Below are 12,032 nucleotides of genomic sequence, written 5' to 3' on the forward strand. Positions count from 1 at the left end.
CTTCGTGCCTCCCATTGTTGATGTGTCGGCCTTTGTGCCGTGAATGTGGGTGTTGGCCATCGAGCCGATTTTTTTTGCAGGTTTTGGAAACCTCCCCGTACAGGGGAGGTTCTGCCGAAATTTTTAACTTATACCCTTTTTTTTTGCAGAGCAAAGGACGTCAAAGGAGCTTCAGAGTAGTCGATTGTCCTCGTCGGCGCTGCGACTCTCCACTGCCCCGACTCGCCACTGCCCCGCTACCCTGTCTCCACCGCCACCTTAGGTATAAACAACCTCTACTCCTGTATCTTTGTCGTAGACTGCGTAAACCAGTTAGGCGTCTCCCGTCCGAAAGAGATACGGTTGGAGGCATGCAGATCACCGTGTGTATCTGACCGTATCTGTTTCGGATTGTCCACGTTTTTTGGACAGCCCGCGTATGCGTAGATGAGGTCAGTTTCCATGCTCCGCTCCGATCGGAGCCAGAATTTCGGCAGCACCTCCCCATTGTTCTCCGAATACACAAACTTCTTTGCAGGACGTGTATTGGGAGAACATCGGAGAGGTGCTGCCGAAATTCTGTCTCGGATAGGAGCGGAGCATGGAAACTGACCTCATCTACGCATACGCGGGTGGGATTAGGATCTATCCTCACCTATTAGACAGTAGGAACACCGGCTAGGTGCAGTTGATGGTTACGTTACTCGGTGATGTATTTGTCAAAGGATGGAGGACCGTCAGTGGATGTACACGGGGCGAAGAAGTCGAAACGATTACGACGTGGATTGGGTGAAGAGGACAGATGACTTCTTGAAACATGCATTTGGCGAGGGTGTAGCTAAAGGGCATTCTCTAGTTTGGTGTCCGTGCAGCCACTGTGACAACAGGAGAAGGGTGGACAAGCAGACCATGGGTAAACATCTTGTGTACCATGGTTATACGCCGGGCTACCACCGGTGGATCTACCATGGTGAAGCCGATCGTATCAGAGAGGAGGTGGTGAGACCACGTCTCGAGCCTTTTGATGATGATGCTGGGGTAGCAGACATGATAGATGACGCTCACCAAGCTCAGTTCGCTGAAGGACGTGACAAGGAGGAGATGGAGGCAAACGTAGAAGCCTTCTACAAAATGTTGGACTCGGCGTCTAAACCCCTTCACGAGCATACAAATATTTCTCAGCTGGATGCCATTGGGCGTGTGATGGGGCTGAAGGCCGAGTTAAACCTGAGTCGAGAAGGCTTCGATAAGATGTTGACTGTGTTTGGCACCATGCTACCGAAGAACCACATTCTGCCCCCCAACTTGTACGAGTCAGAAAAACTCCTTCGTGCGCTCAAGATGCCATATGATAAGATACATTGTTGTCCAAAAGGGTGTGTCCTATTTTGGAAAGAACACGAGCATGTAAAGTACTGTCCGAAGTGTGGATCCTCCAGATACCTAGAGGTAGTATCTGGTGATGGCCAAAAGGTGCAGCTTACGATCCCCGCGAGAGTCTTACGTCACCTTCCTTTCATAGCGAGGATCCAACGACTTTTCATGACCGAGGAAACTGCGAAACAGATGACATGGCACAAGAATGGCAAGCGGTACAATCCAGACAAGATGGTTCATCCATCCGATGCTGAAGCATGGCAGTACTTTAATGATCGACATCCTGAGAAAGCAGCTGAGGCTCGGAATGTACGTGTCGCCTTCGCAACAGATGGATTCAATCCTTATGGATTGATGTCTTCCCCATACACATGTTGGCCTGTGTTCACTATCCCTCTCAACCTCCCCCCTGGCATCGCCTTCCAACGACAGAACGTATTTTTGTCGTTGATAATTCCTGGACACCCAGGAAGTAATATGGGAGTGTTCATGGAGCCTGTGATTGACGAATTGATAAAAGCTTGGGGAGGGATATGGACATACGACCGAGCTACAAGGTCAAGCTTCAAAATGTACGTTTGGTATCACTACTCTCTGCATGATTTCCTGGCGTATGGGTTATTCTGCGCCTGGTGTGTTCACGGGAAGTTCCCGTGCCTAGTATGCAAGAAAGCTGTGAGGTTTATTTGGTTGAAAAAGGGTGGCAAGTATTCGTCGTTCGACAAACATCGTCAATTCCTCCCTTCTGAACATCCATTCAGACAAGACATCAAGAACTTTACAAAAGGTGCTGCAGTGACAGACCCTAAACCCCACATTAGTAGTGGTGCCGAGGTTCATGCTCAGATAGATGCTCTCGTGCCCAACGAAGGAGGTGGTTTTGTGGGTTATGGTGAGGAACATATGTGGACTCATAAGTCCGGCTTGACTAGGCTACCCTATTTCGATGACCTTCTTCTGCCACATAACATTGATGTAATGCACACCGAAAAGAATATCGCCGAGGCACTTTGGGCAACTCTCATGAATACAGAGAAATCTAAGGACAATGTTAAGGCTAGAGTGGACCTGGCGACGTTGTGCGATAGGAAAAAACAAGAGATGCAACCTCCTAGTGGTCGAAACAAGAAGTGGAAAAAGCCTAAGGTGGATTTCGTCTTGAAAATAGATGCCAGGAGGGAAGTACTTCAATGGATCAAGAACTTGATGTTCCCAGATGGCTATGCCGCTAATCTGAGCAGGGGAGTGAACTTAGGCACTTTGCGAGTCAACGGGATGAAGAGTCATGACTACCATATATGGATTGAGCGGCTTCTCCCTGCAATGGTCCGAGGCTACGTCCCTGAGCATGTCTGGAAAGTGTTGGCAGAGTTGAGCTATTTCTTTCGCCTGCTGTGTGCTAAGGAGATATCTCGGAACATCGCTATGGAATTGGAAAAGGTGGCACCTGTGTTGGTCTGTAAGCTAGAGAAGATCTTCCCACCCGGCTTTTTCTTGTCGATGCAGCATCTGATCGTGCACCTTCCCACTGAAGTACGTTTGGGGGGGCCTGTGCAGTTTCGTTGGTGCTTTCCAGTCGAGAGAGGACTAAAGACTGTTCGCAAGAAATGTACAAATAAAGCCAGAATTGAGGCTTCCGTTGCAGAGGCATACCTGCGGGAGGAGGTGGCCTACTTCACAACGCTGTACTACAAGCCGAACCTTCCTAGCAATCAAAATCCACTCCCTCGTTACAATGCTGATGAAAATGAATCGACCCTCGGCCTTTTCCAAGGACAACTCGGTAGCACAAGTGGATCGACCGTTATGATCTTGACAAATAAAGAGTGGCGCAGTATCATGTTATACGTGTTGAATAACGTTACTGAGGTGCAACCTTTCATCAAGTAAGTTCTCAATGATCTTGTTTCAATACGTCGTTACTATTCAACGTCCAACCCTATTGATTCTCGCTCCAACAGGGAATTTGTTCGTGAATCCTGGCATGAACCTAGGGATCCTACCCCGCAGGAACAAGACACCCTTCTATCGCGGGGCGCGGGAGCGGATAGGCCTGATTTCATTTCTTGGTTTAAACGAAAGGTAATGTCCAATTTAGCTTGTACATTCGATATTCGAATATAACGATCTATCATGTTTGAGCTTGCAGGCCCAGACCGATTCGTCCATGAGTGATGAGTTGAAACAAGTTGCGAACGGCTGCCAAGCTAGGGTGAAGTCATTTACCGGATATGACGTGAATGGTTATCGTTTCCACACAACAAGATACGAGCAAACCCGGCCCAATCGGAAAACCACAAATAGCGGAGTTTGTACGCCTGGCACTGATGGTCTCGACTACCATGGAAGAGTTGAGGAGATCTACCAACTAGAATTTGATGGTGACAAACCTCTTAAACCTGTCATGTTCAAATGCCATTGGTTCAATCCTCGCGAAACGAGACTGACCCCTCATCTTGGGCTAGTCGAGGTGCGAGAAGATTCCGTTTATCCGGGAAAAGACATCTACATTGTGGCTCAACAGGCCGTGCAGGTGTATTACACGAGATATGCCAACCAAGCCAAACAGGAGCTTCAGGGTTGGGCTATTGTGCACCAGGTTTCTCCACACGGCAAACTACCAACCCCTAACGATGACGATTACAACTTTAACACAAACACATATGATGGAGAGTTCTATCAGGAAGATGGGCTACCGGGGACGCTTCAGATAGTCCTACCCGAGGCCCTCGAAATGGAAGTAGACAACGAAACAGTTGATGACGAGGACGATGGAGATGTGGTGCAAAATGCCAAGGACATACAAATGCTTGAGCGATTACTTGTAGCAAGTGACGAGGACGATAACATAGAACCCTCGGATAGTGTTGCCTATTTGGATAATGTTGACAGTGATGACGAGACCTATAATCCCAATCATGAAGATTATTCGTAATACATGTAATACTATGTCTTGTTTATTTATTTTCATTTATATTTTGTTTATTTATTTTCAGTCTCTAATATGTGTACTAACAAGTCTTGTTCATTCTTCGTGCGTGCAGGTGATTGATCAAAGATGGCGAGTAGCCGGCCACGACGTGACACACCCTCGGCTTACGCGAGGAGGCCGCCGGAGGAGGGGGAGGCAGGCGAGGGACAGTTGCAGGAGGCAGCGGGAGGACGAGGGACAACGGCAAGAGGCCGCGGGAGGAGGGGGAGGCAGACGACAGGAGGCAGTGGTAGGAGGCAGCGGACTCAGCCCCCTGAGCCCGTGCCACCGACGGAGGAGGAGGAGGAGGTCGAGGAGGAGCAGGGTGCGGCGCCCGAGGACGAGGGAGGCGAGGCGTCGGGTGTCTACCAGCGAGGCCCGGCGAAGCTCCCTTCGTTTCCGCTTCCTCAGAACCGTCTAGTGCTTCGCCCTGTGCCGCCCAAGTAAGTAAATATAAATGATATCACAACTACTTCATATGATATGTTTGAAATCGAAAGAGAAACTGATAAATTTTCTTCTTACTTGTGCAGGGCTTGGGAGGTGTTGTCAGGTACTCCTCTGCGCTCTCCCGCGACCGTCTTGGGTGTGTTGTGTCGGAAGTGGTTCCCCGGCATTGTGGAGTTGCCGTCGGAGGCCCGAGAGCCAGCCTACACGTGGGAGAGGTACGCCCTGGGCGAGGACGACCAGTACCGCAACAAGCAGGAGCGGATACTTGCTGAGTTTTGGGTAAGTTCCTCTCGCACAACATTAATCAATCCTTCACATTGAATTCTATTTTTTTTCAAATAACGATTGGATATATCATCTTTTATGCAGAGGTTTTTCAGGGCCGAAGAAGGAACCGAGGGCCTCGCTGATCATGTGGCGCATGCAGCCTGTAGGAAGTATGTCACCGACATGTTTTATGAGGCGCGCGTCCAGGCCCACATAGACTACTACGCGTCGGCTCGTAGAATGACAGTCACCAAGAGGGAGGCTCGACAGATGACGCTGACCCAGGAGCAGTACCTTGAGGTACATGAATAACATTGATATTGTTTTGTTTTTGAATTAAATATGTTCAATTTCATCTTCATATATGTCAAACACTCGTTGACATGTAGGTGATTCCCTGGTGGTGCCGAGCGCATGCCGATGCCTGGACAATGATCGTGGCTAGGTGGTTTACGCCGGCCTACATAGAGAAGCACGAGTCTCAGCGGGCACTGCGTATGCTCAGGCCAGCTGCCACTCACCATCAAGGCAGCAGGAGTCTCCCCGGATTCAAATCGGCATATGTAAGTGATTTTTCTTCTATTTAGTTTCACGCTTAACGTATGCCTGATTGCTCACCACCTGCCGCCTTTCTCGCAGGAGGCTGCGCACCCGGACGAGGATGTCTCGATGTTCACGGCGTGGGCTATGTCCCACCAGACCAGGGTGGCCGGCGACGTCACCTGGGACCCGGCTGCCCCTCACGAGGCATACTCCGACCCTAACGTGTACACTAAAGTCCAGGAGTACACGTCGGCGGTACAGCAGCGGCACGGGCCAGAGTACGACGTCCGCACCGAGCCCATTGATGCCGAGGCCATCATGAGGCTCGGTGGCGGCAGGAAGCACGGCCGGACGTGGATTGCGAACGCCGCCATCGACCCCACCACTGTTCCCACTCTGAGCCAGCTCCGAGCACAGAGCACGAGTTCCAGCCAGCCCATACGCTCACGGCCTACTCCGACACTGCAGCGGGTCGATGCGCTCGAGGTAATTATTGTTTTACTCGTCGTAAATTAATATTCTCACACTTGAGTTAGTTTTGCATTACTGAAATATTGGAGTGCAATATTGCAGGCCCAGAACAACGAGAAGACGGCGCAGATCACGGCCCTCACTGCTCGGCTGGAGGCTGAGCAGGCCGCTCGGCAGGCCCAGGAGGTCAGGATTGCAGAAATGATGCAAATCATGCAAGCTCTTGGGCAGAAGACGGGTGTGCCTGTGCAGATGTCAGCTCCTCCGCCTCAGGTGCCGCACGCGTTTGCAGCTACTCCTGTAAGCGTTAAAGTTCACTTCTCGCTTGTGTGACATAGAAACCCAGAGAACACTAGCTACTGATTTGCTTGTATGACATAGAAACCCAGACAACACTAGCTATAAAAATTTTGATAGGTTTCTGTCTAAATACTAAAACTGTAGTCCTAGAATAATTACTGCAATCTCACATAAGCATATAATTGTTTGTGCAGCCTCAGTCGGCGGGTTCCAATAACCCCCCTCGTGCGTCACCTGATTCTGGAGGCTTCGTTACACCACCCTCGACGCAGAGGCCAGACGGTTGGGAAGGTTGGTGACGCAGAGGCCAGACGGTTGGAGAGGTTGGCCAGCCTCAGTCGGATTTGAACTTGTGGACTTGACACTTGAGTTAGATTGTGGACTTATGGAATTGTTGAATTTGGACTTGTGATGATACATGTGATATCTGTGAGATATATGTGATATTTGTGAGATATATGTGATGATTGTGATATTTGTGGGATATTTCTGCTGTTGAATATATATATATATATATTTTGCATGGAAAGCAAGAAACAGGTGGGATGCTGAAAATTTTCACTGGTCTTTGCCGAGGGCCTTGACCATAGCCCTCGGCAAAGAAAATCCCAGGAAAAATTAAAAACAGGTCTTTGCCGAGGGCCTTAACCATAGCCCTCGGCAAAGAAATTCCCAGGAAAAATTAAAAAGTAGGTCTTTGCCGAGGGTTTTGAACACAGCCCTCGGTAAAGAAATTCCGAGACAAAAATAAAAACGTAGCTCTTTGCCGAGGGCCTTAGATATAGCTCTCGGCAAAGAAATTCCGAGAAAAAAAAAAGAAAATAGGTCTTTGCCGAGGGCCTGTATGTCAGCCCTCGGCAAAGAAGCCGTGGAAAATAACCGCGTACCTAACGGCTACTTTACTTTGCCGAGGGTCGCCGTTAGCCCTCGGCAAATACTTTGCCGAGTGCCCGATAAAAGGCCCTCGGCAAAGAGTCCTTCGCCGACGTTTTTTTTCCCGAGGGTTCTTCACCGAGGACTGCCCTCGGCAAATCCTTCGCCGACGGTTGAAGAGCCTTTGCCGAGGGCTTCAGGCCCTCGGCAAAGACCCTGCGTCCAGTAGTGTTTACTATTAGATCGGACCTCTGAACGAATTGGTCAGCTTCTTCATGGTGCTCTCTTTTGGAAGCAGTAGTAGAACCACACAGAAATGGATGGATCCACCAGCAATGGAGCTCGCTCGCTATATGACCGTCGAGACGATGAGTGAGTGAAATGGCGCGTGAGAGTTGCTGAGACCTAGCGGTCAGCAGCAGGATAATGCGGTTTGTTTCGTCGTCGATCGGCGGTGGCGTCAGGTCGGTCGGACAAGCGGCGGCGATCGAGCTAACCCCTATCGCGCCCCGGAGCGAGCGACCGACCGAGAGAACACGTACGCGGCGCGAAAATTGACGTGCCTCCAAAGTCCAAACACGTCGGGGAGCTACATGCCTAGGACGGCTTCTCGCACAAGCCTCGCCTGCCGATCGAGCTAGCTAGCAACAGCCTCGTCGTCGTCGGGCGCCCGGTCCGGCTGCTGGCGCGTGCGCGTGCGCGTCCGCGTCTGCGTCGCCCGCCTCCGATCCGCGGCCGGTTGGTTAATTCGTTCTCGATCTCCGATCCACGCACCGTGCTGCCATGCCGACGCGCGCGCCTGCGGGGCGCACGTCGACCGTCCGACCGGTGTCCAGCTGGCCGGCCGGTTGCGGTGACGGGCGACTTGCGAGCGCGCGCGGGCAACTGTTTGATCCACGCGATCCCGGCTGAGGACGACGGCGCGGGATATGGCGCGCAAAAGGCGACAGCGACGGCCGCCCATGGTCGACCGGATCGTCGGAGGGGTGCAGTGTGTGCACGGACGCCGGGGGACGGCGACGCGAGCCCCGGCCCGCTGACGGTCGGGCCCAGGCGGTCGGGTGATGCCAGCCGGCAGCTAGCCTCGCGCCGGATCGCCGATCGTTCCAGTGATCCGGTCGCTTGTCACCATGTAGATGATGATGATGGGCAAGCCGCAAGCGTACATGCATGCATGGCGGCATGGGTGCGCCCGCCCGCTCCGTGTGCGTGCGTGTCAGCGTGTGTCTCTTTGTGACTCTGTGTGTGGTGCACTGATCTGATGATGACTACAGCGGCAGCGGTCGAGGTCGATCGGTATCCTCGGCATCCACAAGGGAAGTTTCGAAGTTGGGAACAATGGCCCCGTTCGCGTGCCTTTAAACCTAACTTGATCTGCTTCTTTTTTCATCTGAAACAGTGTTTTTCTCTCATAAATTTCTCCAGAATTCCTCTAAACCATCTAAATTCTTCCAGAACCATACCATCCGAACGGGGCCAATAACTAACTATGATGAGGAATTTTCAACATGCATGAACCAGTGGGAAAGTTCGATTTGAAACCCAAATTTATAATTATAAGGAGGACTTGGCAAAAAAAAAAAAAAATCAAATTCCACCTTACAATTAAAAAAAAAGGTTCCTCCCTGTCCATGTGTCCACACCCACTCCTAGTTGCGAGTTCAAAATTTTTACTTCAAAACCAAGTTCAAAATACAAATCACACCTTATATTTTTTTTTTCAAGAAATTCCTCCTTGTACATCTACCTCAACTTAGCTCCACCTTGATCTTTTCCATCAAAAGAAACTTTCAATTCCTACTAGCAGAAAATAACCCAGTAGCAGGAAATTTCAAGCCAACAATTTCCTAATATCACACTGCAATTTAAAAAAAAAATATATTCCTCATTAATTGTCTATCCACCTCCACGGCTCCACTACTATCTCTACCTTGCCTCTCTCATGAGAATTTTCCAATCTGAACTAGTGAAAAGTTTCCAACCTAGTACCTTCTGAAGGTTTCAAAGCATTTTTTTTTCCAAGTATCGCAATACAATGTCACAACAAATTAATAAGCTTTGCTTGTGTCTATCTCTCTGCACCTTTGCTCCACCTTGGCCCTCTCATGAGATATTTTCAATCCAAACTAGAGAGAAAAGTTTTCAACGCAACTTATTAGAAGGTTTTGAGCAAAAAAGAAATCATTGTTCTCAACTTACTATTCCAAAAAGAACCCTACCTATCCACCAGCCACCTACACCTTGGCCTTAGAAATTCTCAATACACCGAGCTAACAAAAAGGCTTCCAAATTAACCCAACTTAAATTTTTCCAAATTTCACATTGCAATTTCCAAGCTTACTCAAACACTAAACTTTTGAAGTTTCCAACCCAAATTTTTAAGGTTTCAAGCATTTTTTTGAAACATCACACAGAAAAGCCATCCCCATCTACCTTAGATCGATCCACCCTCGCCTTCTCATCAGAAATTTTCAGTCTAATCTAGCAACCCAACTTAGAAGGTTTTTGAGCAAAAAAGAATCAACCTCAAGCTACAGTTAAAAAAACCCGTCATTGTCCATCACTTCCACTCCTAGCTCCACCTTGGTTTTCTCATGATAAATCCTCACTTGATCCGAAGTAGTTACAAAAAAAGGTTTCCAAACCAAATTTATTAAGAAGGTTGCACCATAGAGATTTGACTTTTCCAAATTTCAACTTACAACTTTCAACCATACTCAAAACCTACAAGTCTTTGGTTGGGAGGACGACGGGGGATAGGTTAGGGTGAGACTGTCTTTCGTGGTGTTCCATATGGGGATGATATAGGATCGGACCGTCCCTAGAGGAAATATTCCTCCAGATCTGGGGTCATCCCATCCCTACAAATCGAGGGGACAACCTCGTCCCTTATCCACGTCGTTGCGTGTCTGTCTCTCTCGGTCGAGTGGCCGAGGCCAAGGCAAAGGTGACGAACGGGTTGAGTAGGGTAGGTGTGGTCAGCATTGGGCGTAGCGGTGGCCGTGCCGAGCAGGGTCATTGGTAGACAAGATGACTGTAGGTCATGGGACCAGATCTTATCAGGCGGACATCATGCAGACGGCGAGCTCCCACGTGACACCGGAGTTCTTGAGGTCTCCATCTCGGAGCTTGCGGTTGAGGCGTCCTCATCCTCCCCGTCGTCGAGCTCCTGCATAGGGCGGTGGAGCGCTCCAGTGAGCTCGTGCATGGCCCGCGTGGGGGCGCGACAGCGATGCCACCTGGGCCATGGAAGGAGTTTTTTTGTATATAAAAGAGAAATAATGTGGTCTAGAGATTAATACATGGGTCTCATTAATTACAAACAGTGCACAATGATGTCGAATACGCCATCCATCCCATTCCCCTTTATCCCTCGTATCAAACAGAAAACTGTGACCACTCCATCCTCTTAACAACCATAGAAGAGAAATCGTTCCATCCTAAAAACTAGTTTCGGTCCATCCCATCCCATCACGTCTTCGAACCAAACGCATGCTAAACCTCCTTAGCATGCTTTCCCATGCCTTTTCCAATTTATTTTCTTAGAATTTTTTTTTGAACTTCCAAATCTCAAGAATAACTTAGTGTCCTCAAGCAATGTTGCAAGCTACGGTTCTAGATCCTATGGCTATGAGTACTCAACCCTATGGCGCATGAGCGACAACAATTCAAATACTACCAGTAGGATATAACAACAAGCCACTAGCTTTATTTATAATATAATTTCAGTGAAATACAAGCAAGTGTCCATTTTCGATAATAGAAAAAATGAGTACTACTACTATCATACATCGTGATGTTTAATAAATCTGTGACACACAAGAAACCTTCAATGATGCACGTACGGCAACCAGACCAATTTGTCAAAAGAATTGCTGCAGCCACCTGTTTATTTATAGACTATTGGTGTTAGCTTGGAGATATATAATACTAGGTCAGGTATGCATGGAAGCAGGGCAGCGATGCGGATTGAATCCATATAGTAATTAATTAGGCTCCGTTCGTTTCTTCCGGAACGGTGGAACGGTTCCGATGCTATACAAATTTTCGAAGAAACCGTTCGGCTGGGAATGATTCCCAAATAACCACCCAGCCGAACGAGACCTTATGCAGCTAGGCTTCTTGCCTTCCTGGCTAAAAAAAGTCTAAATGAACAAGTGTTTCCCCAATTATCAAGTAGTTGGATCTTTCCCATTTTCCATAAAGCAATAAACGTAAGCACAACAACTTGCAAACAATAAAAACCGTGCATCACGAAATGTCAGTGCAACAAAGGCCCCGTTTAGTTCCCTCCAAAAGCCAAAAAATTTTGCGCAGTACCCGTCACATCGAATCTTGCGGCACATGCATGGAGTACTAAATGTAGACGAAAAAAAAATTAATTGCACAGTTGGGTGAGAAATCGCGAGACGAAACTTTCAAACATAATTAGTCCATAATTAGACACTAATTACCAAATACAAACGAAAGTACTACAGTACCCAAAACCCAAAAATTTTTGGATCTAAACGGGGCCAAAGATCAAATGCCCCTATGTTTTTTTAGTCACAATTAATTGGCGGATTTATTAACTACTAGATAATAATTGGAAGTTAAAAGTCAGCACCTGTTGTTCTCACGTGTGATGACTAATCTGGGGGCGATTACTGTCAAGGATAATTTATTTCTTTTATTGATTGATCGATGGAGTCCCCGCCGGCCCATCGATTTCCTTGCGCTCTTTTGCACATACATCATGGAAAAAAGAGAGACGGGGGAGACAAATTTGCACAAAAAGATTTAACTGATGAACACTACAACT

The 12,032-nt window shown here is 48.4% G+C and overlaps 1 protein-coding gene across 1 annotated transcript; it reads left to right on the forward strand.

Annotated features, from left to right (window-relative positions):
* The first annotated feature begins 705 nt into the window (after window positions 1-705).
* On the forward strand, window positions 706-4,291 carry LOC136531527 (uncharacterized). Its single transcript, XM_066524178.1, has 3 exons — window positions 706-3,242; window positions 3,318-3,438; window positions 3,881-4,291. The coding sequence occupies exons 1-3, from the start codon at window positions 706-708 to the stop codon at window positions 4,289-4,291; spliced, it is 3,069 nt and encodes a 1,022-aa protein (XP_066380275.1).
* Window positions 4,292-12,032: the final 7,741 nt, after the last annotated feature.

Source organism: Miscanthus floridulus, unplaced genomic scaffold (genome assembly GCF_019320115.1).
Source record: "Miscanthus floridulus cultivar M001 unplaced genomic scaffold, ASM1932011v1 fs_365_5, whole genome shotgun sequence".
Taxonomy (NCBI): Eukaryota; Viridiplantae; Streptophyta; class Magnoliopsida; order Poales; family Poaceae; genus Miscanthus; species Miscanthus floridulus.

Excerpts from the sequence above, each read along its gene's own strand:
- LOC136531527 (XM_066524178.1), top strand. The coding sequence starts at position 706 with ATGGAGGACCGTCAGTGGATGTACACGGGGCGAAGAAGTCGAAACGAT. Across the intron at positions 3,243-3,317 it reads GAGGTGCAACCTTTCATCAA|GGAATTTGTTCGTGAATCCT; the intron begins GTAAGTTCTCAA and ends TCGCTCCAACAG. Across the intron at positions 3,439-3,880 it reads TTTCTTGGTTTAAACGAAAG|GCCGTGCAGGTGTATTACAC; the intron begins GTAATGTCCAAT and ends GTGGCTCAACAG.